The 16,271-nt window shown below is 47.3% G+C and overlaps 1 protein-coding gene across 1 annotated transcript in view; it reads left to right on the plus strand.

Moving 5' to 3' along the window:
• Window positions 1-6,293: 6,293 nt before the first annotated feature.
• ENPP6 (ectonucleotide pyrophosphatase/phosphodiesterase 6) overlaps window positions 6,294-16,271 on the plus strand; it is a 33,134-nt gene continuing 23,156 nt past the window's right edge. Inside the window, exon 1 of the mRNA XM_009505565.2 lies at window positions 6,294-6,678. Coding sequence (XP_009503860.2) covers window positions 6,423-6,678 — 256 coding nt within the window. The 5' untranslated portion in view covers window positions 6,294-6,422. The remainder of the gene's footprint in view (window positions 6,679-16,271) is intronic.

Genomic DNA, 16,271 nt, shown 5'->3' on the forward strand with positions numbered 1-16,271 from the left:
GACAGGGTGATTTGACAGAGATATACATTGCACAAGGTTTCCTCAATGAGGTAAAAACTCCTGCATTACAGGACATGGGTGTCCAGGCAAGCACATTCTTGGGCTAATCAAGTAATAACGTTGCAAGGACAAGAATTAGAATTGTTGGGGAGGTACTGGAAGTGGAGATGGGTTGATATCCAAGCGAAACTCAAATCTTTTGGAAGGAGTGAAGACTGATTTCAGTCCAAGACAATGATACCCTCTCCCTGAGCAGGATGGTCCTGTGCTCAGGCCAAGACAGCATGGGGTGAGGGAGGAGGTGCTCTTCTGCCGCATGCAGCCATGAGATGCCTTCGCCTGGTGCAGGCTTCCCAGTCTTTCCTGACCTGAGCTCCTACATATCTTCCAGTGGCAGAGGCTCACTGTGTAGTGAGTTTAAGCTCACTAGTGATCAGCTTATTTTTCTTAATTGCCTTTATGACCACTAGGAAGTATTTCATAAACTTCCATGACTGTCTGGGTTCAGGTTAAAATTGTTATTGCAGCCCACACTAGCTATATGAAATGTGCTTTTCCTTAGGGGCATCTTTTGGGGCTCTATTCCATGTGATGTTTGCAGCATCCTTCCCACCTCAGCCCTGCAGACGTACAGCCTCTCCTGCTAGGCAGCAGCAGATGGTGGATAGGGCATCACTGACCGTGTTCAGTCCCGTTGGAGACATGTCACTCTCTGCTCCCACCCCTCTGACCCTTTTCTTCTCTCCTTCACTATAAATGTTTGCTGCAGCAGTTCAGATAATTCATGTGTTTTTGAAGGCAGGAGAATAGGCTGCAATTACTGCCCAAGAAAACTGTTCAGAGAAGATGCTCTTGGAGGCCTGGGTCCTGGTCATGTAACAGCTGGGTTAAGAGAGGTGCTAAGCAAAACATTTAAAACATTCTCCCACTGAACAAATACTCCTTTGTAAGAACATAAAGTGCTAGGATGGCTGGAGCTGGTGCTATTTGTGTTTTCCAGCCCCAGGTGCACTTTTTTCCTGTGAATTTGTCCCACATATGCCTTTAACAGTCATGGTCTTCAGGAACAAGGCATTGTACACCTGAAAGGTGCTTTCATGTGAAGAGCCACCTCCTTTGTTTGCTCTGAACCTGATTTAGTTCCATTTTATGGAAGAACAGCCTGTTCCCTAAGGGGAACATTGTCAGGGAGCATTCACAGGGAAGGCTAGTGCTGGCGATGATGCACAAAGCCCACGTGGCTCCTTGCAAGGAAACTGGGAGCCACTGAGGGGACTCCACTTGTTTTTTAAGTTTCTTCATCCCCAATATATTTTTCTCAAATGGAATACTTTTTAATATGAATTGTGACTGTTGCAGTGAAGGATGGAGTGCACGATCTGGAGATCTGCTCTCCAAGCATCACAGTCGCCTGGATGGAGACACTTCAAAGAACATTTAACAGCCCCTGGCTGTCCATCAGGGCCACCACCATCCCATTTTGATGTACTCATCATCCAACATGTGGACACTTCCAGTAAGGCAAGTCTCATACCAGCCAGGTAGGTTAGAGGAAAACTGTGCCTCAAGAAGCTGTGAAAAACCACAGCTTTTCTCCAGGAAAGCTAGAGCTTCTACCTTTGAAATGCTCTGTAGCTAAGTGTGTGATTTTATCATATACATCTGTACATGACTGGCAGCAAGAGCAACCCATTTCCTATGTCTTGACTTCCTCATGACTGAACTACTGCACACCAAAAGATCACAGAAATAACTGACTTTACATTAAAAATTGTCTAGGAAGATCCGATGAAGCAGCAGATGTCTTGCCTAATGTGCCTTCAATGCAGAAGCATCAGTGAGACCGCACAGTGCAGGAGCAAAGAAGCGGATATTAAACTTCTGCAGCCAATGACTTCTACCAAGGTGAGACCTCTGTCAGCTCAGAAGGCAGATACATGCATTTGCAGAGGTTTTCTGTGGAAGTCGGCAGAGGGGCTGGTACCACCTGTGGTGTTTTCATCTTGGGTTTGGTGAGGACAAGAGGAAGAAGGACCTTAATCCAGCAGAGTTCTGACCTTAAAACTTCAGACTGGCACAAATCCTTTTCCCCATCTTCAAAGGAATGCAAGCAACTTATCATTCCCCTCAAGGATTTTATGTCTGGAGGTGGCCATGCCTTCTTCTCTAATGAGAGGAAAGAAATGACCAAAAAAGTCAGTCAGGCTCTGTTGGCCAAAGTGTTCAGCTACCATTGTCTGTGATGTAGAACAGGAACTAAAGAGGAATTACAAGCCAACAGTAAGCCATGTTATGCCCCTTGTCTTTCTTCCAGAAAGGAAAAGAGGACAACTTTCCCCTTTAGATTCTCTAATTCACTAGGAAAAAGGGAAACCGTGTTTTACTTTTAACAGCTTTTGTTCTTGCGTGTGCTTCTGGACCTAAGGCCATGGATAGAGCTGCACTGCTGGGGAGACTGGTACATCTGACAAGCCAGACTGAACCGTTGCTGTGAGCCTGGAGAATTTTCTGTCATTTCTATTGTCGTGTTTGTGATTACTGCAGGACAAAAAAAAAAAAAAAAAAAAAAAAAGAAAGAGAAAAAAATATATATTCAAAGACACTGTAGGGAGTTTTCTAAAAATGGAAATCTGCTTTTTGCCAAGAGGATTTCCTGAGCAGTCCCGGTGGTTGAGGATCTTGTATCAAACAAAGTTTGTATCAGCAAGGTATCTCCTTGTGCACAAATTGGGCTGAGGGATTTTCTTTCCTTTATGCACGCTTCTTCCTAAACATGGTCTTACAACTAACTAATGAGGACTGTTGTCCCCGGACACCAGCTCAGGCTCTGATAGCTTTTGTAAGAGCATTTGTATCAAAATATTGTTGTGCTGGAGTCTCCAAGGCCATCTGGGGCTTTGTGCAGACAGGGTGCTTACAAATGAATGTGAACCAAAGCAAATCAACATTGCTTGGCAGGGATGAAATGTATTGCTAGGGTCTGTCTCTGCCAAGCTAGACTGTTTGGCTCCGGTCCCACTCTTTGGGGGGATTGTCTGTCAAAACACAATTTGGTATTGTACGGTGTCATGGTTACATGGCTCACTACTCCTTTAACCCCTCTCAGGCCTTACACTCTTGCTATTTGTTGACTGGAAACCTGTGAATCTCCAACTCTTAAAGCAAACCTCAGGCTCTGGTGCCTTGCACCAGTTGTCCCTTGTGCCACTGTGTTGATTCAGGTAGAGCTTTCCCTTAGTATCTGTCAACCAGTAGCTTGCAACCCTCTTGAAAGGAAGGTGTTATTTCTTACTGCCATGGAATGATAAGAAGACATATCTTTGCACCATCTCATGATGGAAGCCTGGCTTCTTGGCCTAACCACCTAAAAAAGCTGGTCATCCTTTCAAGGTGAGAGTCCAGCCTGGACACTTGATTGACTCTCCTTGATTATCCCAGCTTTTCATGAGCGGCAGCTGCTGCTTCTGCCAAGCCCTGCTGGAAAGCCCAGAGGCCATCCATTAGAGGCAAGCCAAGACATCAACGTGAATGTCCTTATAGGTTTGCCAAAAGGTGTACAATCATATCACCTTTGCCACTTCTGGACATGTTTCTGAGTTCATTCAACCTAAATATGGACACAGTAAATTATCACAGGGGCTTGGCCAAGACATGACACTACAGGCGGCTCCCAACCCATTACATATGGATTTTGCTATAGTGAAAACTCTCAGTAAGCACTGGTAGAAAAGCTGCCTTTGAGCACAGGTTCTGCTGGGCCACCTCCCATCCTGGAGGCCCAGTGAGGGGCAGCAGGAGGAGGATGTGCATATTCCCTTTGGGAGGCAGGTGAAAAGGCAGAGCTGAGACCCTGCTGAGCCTGGAGATGGCTAAGAGCAGTGGGTCTCTGTAGGTATGACACACGGCACGTGCCATCCTGCAGGCAGGCAGCTGCCCATGCTGCTGCCTGGGCCGTCACGTCGCCCGCCAGCCTGGCGTGCAGCTGCAGCCTTGTCTCTGGCGGGCAGGGCAGCAGCAGCCTTGCACAGGCTGGGACGCCATCAAAATGCAGCCCGGCTGCCCAGGTCATGCAGCCTTGCAGCTTTCCTCACGCGCTGCAGGATTTGGGTGTTTGCTTTGAAGTTCAGGCTAGAGCACACCAGTACTGCCTGGCTCTCCTGGTCTATATTTGCTCTAGGTGCTGGGCCTGGGGTCTGGGACCTGTCATCATGCCAGCACACTGGGGACAGCTGACTCCTTGCTATGAGTCCATCTGCCCTTCTCCTGGGCATGGGGCTGTATGGATGACCCCAGGGCTCAGCTGTCTCTGACCCACGGTGCAGCACAGCTGTGTGACCCTGGGTTGGTTTTGCTGAGAAAACTGCTGCTGCGCTGTGAGAAAATACATGAGCTAAAGCCAGGCAAGATAAAAAAAGTCAAAACACAGAATTAAAGTTGTCAAGATGGTAATAGCTAACAATGCAAGGCTCTGAAAGTAAATGTTACGTGAAAAGGGATAAAACCCTGAAGGGACCGGTTCAGTCACTATATTGCTCTAAAGATCCCTGGACTGAAGGTTAGAAATGTCCCAAACCCTTGGCTCAGGCTTAACTCTGATGTGAGGGTATGTCTCAAGTGCAGGGCTTTGAGATGGGGGATGGAGAAAGAGGAAAGTGAAAAATAGAAGGGAGAAAATGAGTGGCTGGGCAAGTTGTAGAGAAGGAGGTGTCCACGATGACTGCAGTTAGTCCACTGGCAGGGAAGAAGCGTGAGAAATTTGACTGGGAAGGGGAGCATGAACATTGCCAGCTGAAGAGCTTAAGCAGCCCTGCTTGACCGCAGGCTCCCCCTCCATCCTCTTCCACCTACCTTGAACGACTCCCTCCTACAGAAAGTCCCAGCACCCCTTCTGCTGGCAGGGCATTTTCTTTCTTAAGCTGGAAGCCCTGTGGGAGGAAGGCAAGGACAGCACCTCTGTCCACGTCCTGGGACCGGTGACCTGCAGACAGCTGCTCTTACTCATGGGTGCTAGCAGCCAGTACTAAGCCATGCAAAAGGCAGGCCAGGACACGAGGGGGATTTGCACAGGTGTAAATGGGGCAAGGGAGGGCGTTGAGACGCAAGATGAAGGCCATCTTGCTGAGCTTGCACGAGCCCAGTGTTTGGTAAGAGGTGGCTAGACACACTAGGTGTGCAATTGGGAGCTTTGTAAGGAGCAGAGGTTCAGACGTCCACATCAAGGTGGTGGCCAGCTATTGCAACCTTCCCCAGGTGTAAACATCTGCGAGGGGCCATTCCCACGATGAGTGAGACACCGGCTGGAAACACCCCGCCTTGGGGCTGTATTTTCCTCCTTGCACCAAGGAATTAAAGTTACCCAGGTCTGTCTGGCAGGTAGCTCCTCCTTACCTGCAGTGTTTCAGAGTTAATACAGTGTTATGAACTTCTTTTATTTAGGAAAAACAAACACAATTCAAGTGAAGTGAGTTAATATGTAATTGCAGCATACAACAAGTACTGGCATTGCATTAGAGGTATAGTTAGGCTCCTGTGGCTGGCAGGAGAAGCTGGTGGTGACTTGTGGCTAAAATGTGAACAATTTTTCATTTTTAATATGAAATTTGGCACCACCCAGATCTTAATGTCTTAATAACTTAATAATATCAACAGTGAGAAAGTAAATGTATAATTTGTTCTGTCTAATGCTGAAAACCAGATTTTTCTGCTAGTGCATCAGGAGCTGGATTAGTCTTATGGAACACAGAGAGTGTGGGGAGGACAGGGTCATTTGTGGGGACCTGGGTCCAGGTGGGGGCAAGCTCACTCAGCTGGAGCTCTTAGGTACAGCTGCACCATCAGAGCACTCACGCACCCCACCTCCCAGACTGTGAAGATGCTTTGCCTTAACCTCAGTCTGAGTTCCTATCACAAGGCGCTGCCAGAAAGATAAGAAGAAAGCACGTTTGCGTGGCTGGAGATGTAATGCTCCCTATTATAGAAAGCAGCCCCTCTCTGTGAGACCCCTGCGAGCCACAGCCCAGTCGCGGAGGTGGGCTGGCTGGCAAGACCACGCTGCTCCCCACAAGCAGCCATGGGCCAGCGGGCAGCATCCCCTCGCTCAGCCTCCCTCCCTCAGGCAGTTCTGTGGAGCGTCCTGACAGGACCCAGTTACTTTGCGCTGCATTTTCCCCATTGCTGAAAAGCATTTTTTCCTCTATCTGGGAAGTACCAAGCTCTTCTCTCCGCTCACTGGCTGGCTGGAAGTTAATCATCTGCTTGCAATTAACCTGTGACCTCCCACACCCACGGCGAGTGCAGGGCAGTGCTGTAGCTTTAACACAGGCGGTGGAAGCAGGAGGGAGGACAGCAGTGCCAGGTCCAGCCAAGAAGCTGCTGCAGATCCCTCGCTCCTGCCTGGCCCAGCCCTGGCAGCACTGCCTGCCATGGGGAGCCGCAGCCTCCTCGCCGCCCTCCTCACCGCTGTCCTCGCCTCCCTCCTGCTGCTCCCCGCTGCCTCCTCGGCCCACCGCAAGCTCCTGCTGTTCCTGCTCGATGGCTTTCGCTTCGACTACATCGATGACAGCGAGCTGGAGGGTCTGCCGGGCTTTCGGGACATTGTGAACATGGGGGTGAAAGTGGATTACCTGACCCCTGACTTCCCCAGTCTCTCCTACCCAAATTACTACACACTGATGACAGGTGAGTACTTGCGTTTCTGTGCTGTGATACTCCTCAGAGCTGCCGAGGTGGAGGGCAGCTCCCGATGACTTTTTCCTTGAAAGATGATGTAAAAATAACACAAGTCGTGCTTTTAGCTGGGAGTTTAAAAGCACTGAGGCATTACAGCTTAGTATTGCTTGTCTGAAACCTGCTCAGAACTTGGAAAAGTCACTTGGAGCTGATTTTTTAAGTTCCCCTTTGCTCTCCCATGGTGTTGCTGAGTCCCTGCCTGCTGTCACCACTGCAGCACAGCTGCCCAGGGCTCCCAGGTGGGAACACTGATGGGGGCTGCTGCATATAGAACATAAAAGTGAGAGGGAAATGCACGGAAAATTAATACAGAGCCTGCTTACAGGCTTTCCAGTTACTAAAAAGACATGTAAACTGGGGCTAGCTAAAAGAAAAATTTATTTTTAGCCAACAGGTCTGTTTTGGCAAGTTCAGCATTAAGGTTTTTTTAAAACCTAACAGACTTTCTGCTTTCACAGGTCCCTGTCTTAACATTGCCTGAAGTCCTTATATCTGTAAGATAATATGAAATAGCCAAATAGAAGGACATTAAATATTTTTGCTTTTACTCCCCTATACTTTCCCTTTTTCTGACTGCCCAGGAAAGGCTTCCAGAAAATTGGGAGGATAGCCATAATTTTCATTGTGCTGATTTCCTTTTAATCTAAGTGGAGCAACACATGATTACAGTGACACTAGGAAGGTGCAGAGAGTACAGCCGAGCCCTTCACATCAGTGAAATACACCCTGGAAAAAACATTTAAGTTTAAAAAAAAAAAAAAAAGTTTTTCTGGAGTTTCTGATTGGATTTTTCTCCAGAGTGATTTACCAAACAAGACCTTCCAGCTAAGGAGGAGTGAGAAAATCTGTTCTCTCTGAAGAGATGTGGTATCTTCTGCTGTCCTTGGAACAATACAATGCCCAGCAGTCCATATACTGCTTGCTGGGAAGGCAAATAGATGCCATTGTAAGACAAAAATCTGACATCAGTTGTGCCCAGCTTGTGTTGAAACCGCTTAACCCCTTCCTCCCTCTCTTGGGAAAGGAACGCCTTTCTCTTGCTCATCTCTGAACAGACAAGAGTACAAAACCATCACAGGACAGGTATTTTTCATGACTTGGTGCAAATGCACGAATGCAGAGCAAAAGTCACAACTGAAAATAGAGGTGTCACTCCATCGTGGACCTTGTTCTTCAGGTGCACATAGGCAAACTGGCTTAGCACATCATGTGTAAAAAGGCTTCAGATTAAGTTGTTAAAGAGAACAGGGAAAGTGACTGCTTTCTTTCCTTACCACATTTAATCATCACTCCTATTAAGTGTATATGCATAGAGTGAAGTCTATAATCAGCCTTTCAAGGAGTTTTGAAAACAAAGAAGGAGTTTTGTTTTAGGTGATGAAACACCGCTACTAGACTTCTCCCATTTTTAGGGTACCAGAGTTCCTACACCCCAGCTTGAAGAAATGAGGCAATCTATGAGACCAAACTCAATCCTTGCAAGTCTCCTGGCCTTCATGATGAGGATCTCAATGTGAATAAAACTTAACTGCAAATAACAATTCACCTTCTTAACACATGAGTCACAGCAGCGTTAAATAGGTCAGGAACCAACCAAGGACCAAGTTTAGGTGATGAATATGCACAAAGCAAGATCCAAGACTGCACTTGAACCCTTGGATCCTGTGGCTATGTCCTGGCATGACAGCAGGATAAATCCCATGGCTGCACTCCTCTTACCCCCAGCACCATGGTGCAGTCTCCACAGAAAGGAGATGTCATGTTTTAGGCGATGGTGGGGTTAGGAGTGTGGGGCACACGGCAGATGTAGCATTAGCTGCGTTTAGTCTGCGCATGTTTGATTTGCAAAGCGGGGACAGCTTTTGGAAAAAAAGCAGCGTAGCAGGGTGACATGAGCATTGTGCTGTAGCGACCTGCTTAGGGACTGGCAAGTTACCGTCTCCCCATCGCTGCTGTACGGGCGTGGGAAAGCTTATATCGCATCTCACCACTCATGCATTTCCTCTGCGGGGGGGGGGACATGACTGTAATAGGTTTTGCTTCCGTTTGCAACTGGGATGAGTGGGACTTAAATGTTGCCAGTTTCTTCTGGGAAATCAGGAACTACAAGGACAAGCTATTCTTCATGTTTTGTCCTACACTGCTGCTTCATGAGCTGTTCACATTTTAACCTCCAAGTTGCCATATTTTAGCATTTATGAATACGGTTTCACAGTATATTGGCTTTTTTTCAGCCAACTCATCTCAAGAAATTTCAGCCCCCACCTGCACGTTCCCATCCACGCCTTGTTAGTTATATCCCACCACTTTTTTGGATAAACACTCCCGTCCCTTCTTTCTCTGTTCATTCACAAGGTCTTGTGGCCTCACGTCCATTCAGGAGCATACGTGGTTGCCAGGTGTAGGACAGCACGTGCATGAAAATGCTGCGGTTGCGATGTATTTCTCTCTTGCCTCTATACACTCATGTGAGCAAGGCCTCTCCTTTCTGCATACTGCCCTTCACCCCACATCCATGCAATCTTCATGAAAGAGGTTTAGTTGTTACAGAGAGTAGTTCTCCCCCATTTCAGTGGCTTTGGAAGGGGATGGTAGACTCTACTCCTCAGACACCTTCACCGTTGGGACAGGTCAGTCTCCTGCCTAGGCCTGCAGGCGGAGGCTGTGGAGGACAGCAGCATCTGCCCTACCAGGTCTCAGTGCAGATGCCAAACTGCACCCATCAGCCCTGCCAGGAGGTAGCGTTCCTCTGCAACAGGCAACTAGCAAGTAACAGCACACAGCGCAGCTGCCTGATTATCTGCAGGATCTCCTAGTCATCATGTTTTACTTTACTGATGATTTCAGGAGGGCAGGCTAACTGAATTGAATATTCATGAGAAATAGCAAGTTTAGTGAGATTTTCAAAGCTTTAACCAAATAGATGCAACCATAACTGTTGACCAAGAGCCATGTATCTAAAAACAACTAATTAATTTATGCTAATGTGACGAATACCCCATTTTGCTGAGACTAGGTGCTAGGTGAAGCACAGACACAGTGAGCGGAATAGGGGCCAACTGAGGTAAACAATAGGAATAAATTTTGGAAGGGAAGCAGGGGAGGGAAGTGACTTGCCTGTGGTCATGCAGTGCTGCAGGACGATGGCAGAGCTTTCCATGAGTCCCCCTCCTACTTAAATCTGCTGTGGCTGTTAACCTATGAGAAGATATTTGCTGGAGCTTCCCTGAGTGACACACAAAGCCTCAACCCAAAGCCTGGGGACTGCCTAGAGGTCTTTTTTTCTTCCTCCACATCTACTGCAATTATGAGAAAGAAAACCAGACTGTAGAAACCAGACAAATGCTAATCATTTGGCTTCTTCATGTAAAGTCACCCAGTGACTCAGAGCTCAGGGAGAAGCTCCAGTCTCCCTGTGAGCCAGGGTATGGCTTCATGACCGGCTATTTGCTTGAAGAAGCACCAAACAGCCAAGTCACTGCTGGAACAAAGGGATCTCACTGATACGCAACTAGAGGACTTGTTTTATTACAAAAATCTGGTGGTTTGCAAGGTAGCTCAAGAATGTACCGGCTTAAAATCCAACTCTTTGAAAAACAATCTTCTCTAACAACTTCATTCATGCCATGTTTCTCAGTTTTGGCTTCCACAGTGGCAAAAAGGCTAGTTGTTGGGTGGCTGGGTTGTTTTCTGAGCTGCTAGACTGAATCCTACTTGGTGTCCTAGCTCTCCATGCTCCAGTTATGATATTGCAGCTGTTGACCTGAAAGATGTAGCGAATGGCAAATGAGCTGTTGCTGCTGACACGTGTGTTTGAGAGAGCTTTGCAAGGGCTTGACGTGGGCTTGGCAAGGGAGGGAAGGAGGAGTCCAAATACGTGTATCCCAAAAGGCTCTCTTAATCACACCATGTGCTGTTTGTTTTGCAAAGAAAGGAATTAAAACCACAAGCAACCTTGGGTTTTTATCCTCTGGGGAGCTTGTAATATTTCTCTTTCCCTGCCTCAGCCTGGCTCTGCAGGAAGCTCTCACGCCAAGCTAAATGGAAAGTCTGATGTCTCCCCATAACCACTGCAAGCACGAGTTATTGTTTTAGAGCCCTTCATGACATCTGTCAAGAAAATCTGCTCACGCTGAGGGGCTTGGATCTCCCTCACCTGCCAATCTGCAGGCATTGTGGGGCTGCTGGGGGACTCCCTGCACCACAGCTCCCCTGAAGCCCCCCCAGCTCAGGGCATGTGGGACCCCTCATTTTCCAGCCCCAGCCAGCATAAACACGGGTGGACGGTATCACATCTGAGCTGGAAAATCGGGAAGGATTTATTTTCCAAGATCCTAAAAAGAAATTAGGTCTTTTCTGGCAGGTCCTCTGTGAGAACATGCCAGCTGCCCGGTCAGCTGTGCAGTCCCACATCCAAGAACTGTATTTGTCTTGGCCTCCATGGGAAGTGGTGGGAGCCTCTGCTAGCAGAGGTGGGTGAGTAGGTGGGTAGCTGCTTGGAGAGGAGCCAGTGAAGGGGCCTCCATGTCCCTCTTTGGACAGGACCTCATCTTAAATATTTGGCAGAGAGGCTGCAAGGTCCCATGAAGCTTTCAGGAGGGAGGAGGAGGTTGAACAGAGGATGTTTCAGGTCTCCTAAACACCAAGGGGAGGCCTGTGGTCTTTGCAGGACTGTCTCACACTTGCTGTAACTCAGCGATGGCATGTTTGGGGTTCTCTAATATACAGGGGTGGTACGTGGTGTTTCCCCAGCCACTGTAGCTCAACCCTGCATGTGTCATCGCCTTGTCCCCCGTACAGCAGGTGGGAGAGGGGCAACATGGTAGAGGTCCCGGTTGGTCAAGTTCTGCTCTGCCAAACTGAAGGTTTCACCCATCTCCTCTGCTTCTACTGTCCTTCCTCCACCCCCCACCCTCAGCATTGGCATACTTGACTGCTGAGGGGCTTTGGTGGATGATGCGGTGATCTGATAAGTAGCCAGTCTGCTTCTGTTTTCCCTTGAGCACAGCAAATCTCAGAGCACACTGCACCCTGTTTCTTCCACACTTTCTGGGAACAAATGTCCTTTGGGCTCCCATCACTGGACCTCTGGGCTCTGGCTGATGTGCACATGTACTAGTACATTTATTGTTTGCTGTGAGAGGTCTTCTGGTTTACAGCACAGCATCTCTACTCTCAGTCCACTCAGTACCCGGAGGAAGCCCCATCTGTGATGGCTCTACTGGATGCCTCTTTTCTGCTGCCCAGTTACTGGTATCTAGGCTCCAGCCTGGCCCAGGAAAGGGTGCTGACAATTTCTGTTTAGCAGTTAAGCAAGTTTTTAACTACATAAACGATACCTGCATATGGTCTGAGGCATAAAAAATGGAGGGATAGAAGTACCACAGGGAAATTTATTATCAGTACACATTAATTGAAACTATCTCAAATTCACTGTCCAAGCTGAGAAAAAAGCCATAAGGACACAAATAGCATGGTAAGTGACAAGGGAATAGGATTTGTTCTTTTTGCTCCTCTTTTAACCACCACAGATGCCAGCAGCAGCAAAGATGTAAAAAGTTCTGATTGTGACATGCAGCTTTAAATCAATAGACTCTTCTTTTTCTTAGATTCAGTAGATTTCCATTTCTAAAACTGTGTGATGGGAAGCGAAAGAGCACAAAGTCTGTGGTAATACTATTAACTGGCAGGGAAGGGGTACTATCTTAGCAAGGACAGGCTGGAGAAGAGAGTGGGAACTGGGAGGGTTTTCCATTTTCATATTCTTCATCTCGCTTTGTTTACTCGCTGCCTGCAGGAAGCCTGCAAAGCCAAGTGCCAAGATTTTTCTCTTTCACACATACACAAAATGTTGTAAAAATCTGTGTTTGTTCTCTACCAGTTAAAAAAATGGAAACACTTTCAAAGTGGAAAACCAAAAGTTTTCTCTAACACAAGTTCATGTGCTAAAAATTGAAGCATAGAGTTTTTTCCTTCTTACTAGCTACAGCCTCAACTCACAACTAGTATACCTGCTACCAGCTATTAGCAGCAGTAAGTGGACATTCACGTACCAAGGTATTTCTTTGCCCAGAGGTGAAGTCACAGCTGATGAACAGAAAACTGCCAGAGACTCGTACCCTCTCTAATTGTGCAGGCAACAGCTCTGCACATCATTTTGTTCAGGCCCTCTGTAGTGCTTGGAGCTGCAGCGCCCTCAAGCCGTACCCAGCTGTGGGTGGTCAGGTGTGTGGTCCCTCAGCCCACCTCTGCCGCTCAGTTCAGGAGACCAGCTGACAGCTCAGAGCACCTGCTCTTGAGGGCTGTAAAACCTGCCTTCCCACACAAGCAAGCACCCAAAGCCTAAACCGGATGCTTTGGAAGCAATTTTTGTGCACCCCAGCCCTAGTGCCATTATAAAAGCATTGAATTAAGAGTCTCATGCTCTTATTAAATGAATCCCCTTCAGGAAAAAGAAAATAATGGGTATAGCAGAGATTTTTCTGTGCCTTTTGATGTGATCCTACTTGGATTGCAAAGTCTCATCTGCCATAGGCTAAGGTGCTTCTGCTTTGGATCTGTCTGGTATTGGACGTCATAAAAAATTGAGAAGACTTGGCCAGCAAACTCTTCTGGGAACATAAATTGTCTCTGAACTTCTTGCAGGTACCATTGTTGCCTGATACCGTTGTATCCTGCAGATAGCAGGACCACTTTGCCAGACCAGAGCTCCCACCCCGGCTTCTCAAGAGCCCTGGTCTTCTCCAGGCCGCCTCAGGTTTAGCACATGGGTTTTGTTTTACCCCTGATGTCTTCCATTTCAAAGGGGGGCAGATGAAACCCAGCAGGGGAAGAGCAGAGCAGTGCATATATTGAAGTGGGCAGAGCTGGGCCCTTCAGGATGCTTTGCGCATAGCAGACTGGGTTCAGTCCTTGGGGATGGCAACATCACGATATCTGCTCCAGAGTGGGAATACAGTGCTTGGGACTTTAAAGTCCTGCTCTCTTCCTCCTCACAAAGGCAACATGAGTAGAGCGTTTCTCAGGGCAAGTCATCCAGCAGGTCTCCAGGGGGGTTGGAAGTGGGGTGAGGAGCTGATAATTGAGCAGGTTTGGGTCAGCATTTAGGTGACTCTTCAAGCAAAGGAATAGCGGAGGAAAGACATTGTGGGGTGGGAAGGAAGGGGAGAAAGAGAACTGCATGCCTCACTTCGGCTGTTAAAACATACCTGCCCTAAGTGTGTGCAGCTGTTTGTGTGGAGGAACTTAACTCTTCGCCAGCCTACATAGCCCCATGGCAGCCTGTGCTTGCATCTGCCCTCCTGGCTCTTGTCAGTTCCCAGGGAGTGGGGACATCATGGTGGAACATGGGAGGAAGGGTCTCACTGTAGTGGCAAGGCAGGCATATAATATTACATAGTACAGCACATGTAGCTAAATGCAGGTACTTACGTTCATCATCAGGTGGGCATAGATTATTGTACCTTTGGTGCGTTAGCTAATACACACACCATAGGTTATCTGATAAACCTGATTTTCTCAGTGCAGAGATGGTTTACCTCTGTTTTGTTGCCCAGTGCACCAGGTATGGCATTGTATATCTGCCACACGCTGCCTCTGTTATAAAAAAAAGATAATTGAGTGTCTCAAGAGGTCATTTTTTCTTGCAGATTTAGATGCAGGTGGTCCCTGTATGATACATTGTGCCTAATGGTGATCCTATGCACTGCCCCTGCAGCCAGTGAAAGACCACCAAAGAAAGAAAAGGTAATTCCTGTAGCAAATCACAGAATCACAGAATGGTAGGGGTTGGAAGGAACCTCTGGAAACCATCTTGTCCAACCCCCCTGCTTGAGCAGGCACACCTAGAGCAGGGGGCACAGGAATGCATCCAGGTGGGTTTTGAATGTCTCCAGGGAAGGAGACTCCACAGCCTCCCTGGGCAGCCTGTGCCACTGCTCTGGCACCCTCACAGGAAAGAAGTTTTTTCTCATACTGAGGCGGAACTTCCTGTGCTCCAATTTGTGCCCATCGCCCCTTGTCCTGTCGTTGGGCACTAATGAAAAGAGCCTAGTCCCATCATCCTGACATCACCCTTTAAATATTTATAGGTAGTTATGAAATCCCCCCTCAGTCTTCTCTTCTCCAGGCTAAACAAACCCAAGTCTCTCAGCCTTTCCTCATAAGGGAGATACTCCAGTCCCCTGATCATCTTGGTAGCTCTCTGTTGGACTTGCTCAAGGAGTTCCACATCCTTCTTAAATTGGGGGGCCCAAAACTGGACACAGCACTCCAAATGTGTCCTCACTAGGGCAGAGTAGAGGGGGAGGATAACCTCTCTCGCCCTGCTGGCCACACTCCTTTTAATGCAGCCCAGGATATTGTTGGCCTTCTTGGCCACAAGGGCACATTGTTGGCTGATGGTCAGATGCTACAGGAGCATATGCTCTGGTTTCCAAACCTCACAGTAAATGCAGGGTGCACAGCACTCAGCATTACTATGCTGCCGTTGTGGGTGGCCAAGTGGCTGTGTGTTTTGTTGGATTTTTTTTTATTTCATCTTTGTTTTGCGTAGATTCATTTGAATGATGACAAAAGTGCCTGGAGACATAGGAATGTGCTTTAGACAAAGCCAGTTCTGTAAGAAGTGTAGTGTCCAAGTTAGCTGTAGCACGCAGACTTGCAAATGCTTTTGCTGGCTCTTTTCCAGAAGGATACAGCAGTTATCATATTCCTGGGAACTATATCGTCTTTGGTTTCCTCTGTTGCTTGAGGAAGGGGTGCTTTCTACTACAATTGCAGGGAGTTTAACTGAAGACCTCTGTATGCTGAAATTGCATTTTGCCCTGTTTTGTAACTCTTAAGATAATGTTTGATTACAGAGGAGAGCTGCAGTAATGGAAGCAATAATAAATTCAGCATGTTATGGTGACTGTCTAACACCACATTGCTATTATGATAATCATTAAAAAGGAGATCACCAAAGGTCATTTTCTCAGCATGGAGAAAATAGCTTACAACAGGGGTTGTAAAGAGCTTGGGTTGTACAGGTGACTCAAAAGAAATTTGGGAAGTGACCTTAATTCTCTGTACGAGTGTCTCTGAGGGGGAGAAATGCCAGCTACCACAGGGCTTTTTAATCTAGTGAGCAAGGCACAGGATAGCCATGGTTGAAGATTAAATAAGGTCAAAAATAAAATCAGAGACCAGGCATACTTTTTTAACAGTGTTTACTGATGATAAATATTAGGATGAGCAATCCAAGAAAGAGGTTGATTAGTTGGGTATTGATGCCTTCCAAGGAGGTCTGGGGTCTTCCTGGGACATAGGCTTCAGGCAAGCAGATGTGAATGACTCATTAAATGGTCATGTCTTTTTGTCTGTCTGCTCATCTGATGTTCCCTTCTGGCCCTGTGAACCAGGGATGTCTGCAATGAAAACTGATGCCTTATAGTCTTCTAGGCCTCTTTTTCAATATAAAAAAGAAAGTTGAATTCCATGGAAGAATGAACTTGTCTGATGCTGTGATCAGAAGAATACTGCCCTCGGTATTAGTGGACACA

Source organism: Phalacrocorax carbo, chromosome 4 (assembly GCF_963921805.1).
Source record: "Phalacrocorax carbo chromosome 4, bPhaCar2.1, whole genome shotgun sequence".
NCBI lineage: Eukaryota > Metazoa > Chordata > Aves > Suliformes > Phalacrocoracidae > Phalacrocorax > Phalacrocorax carbo.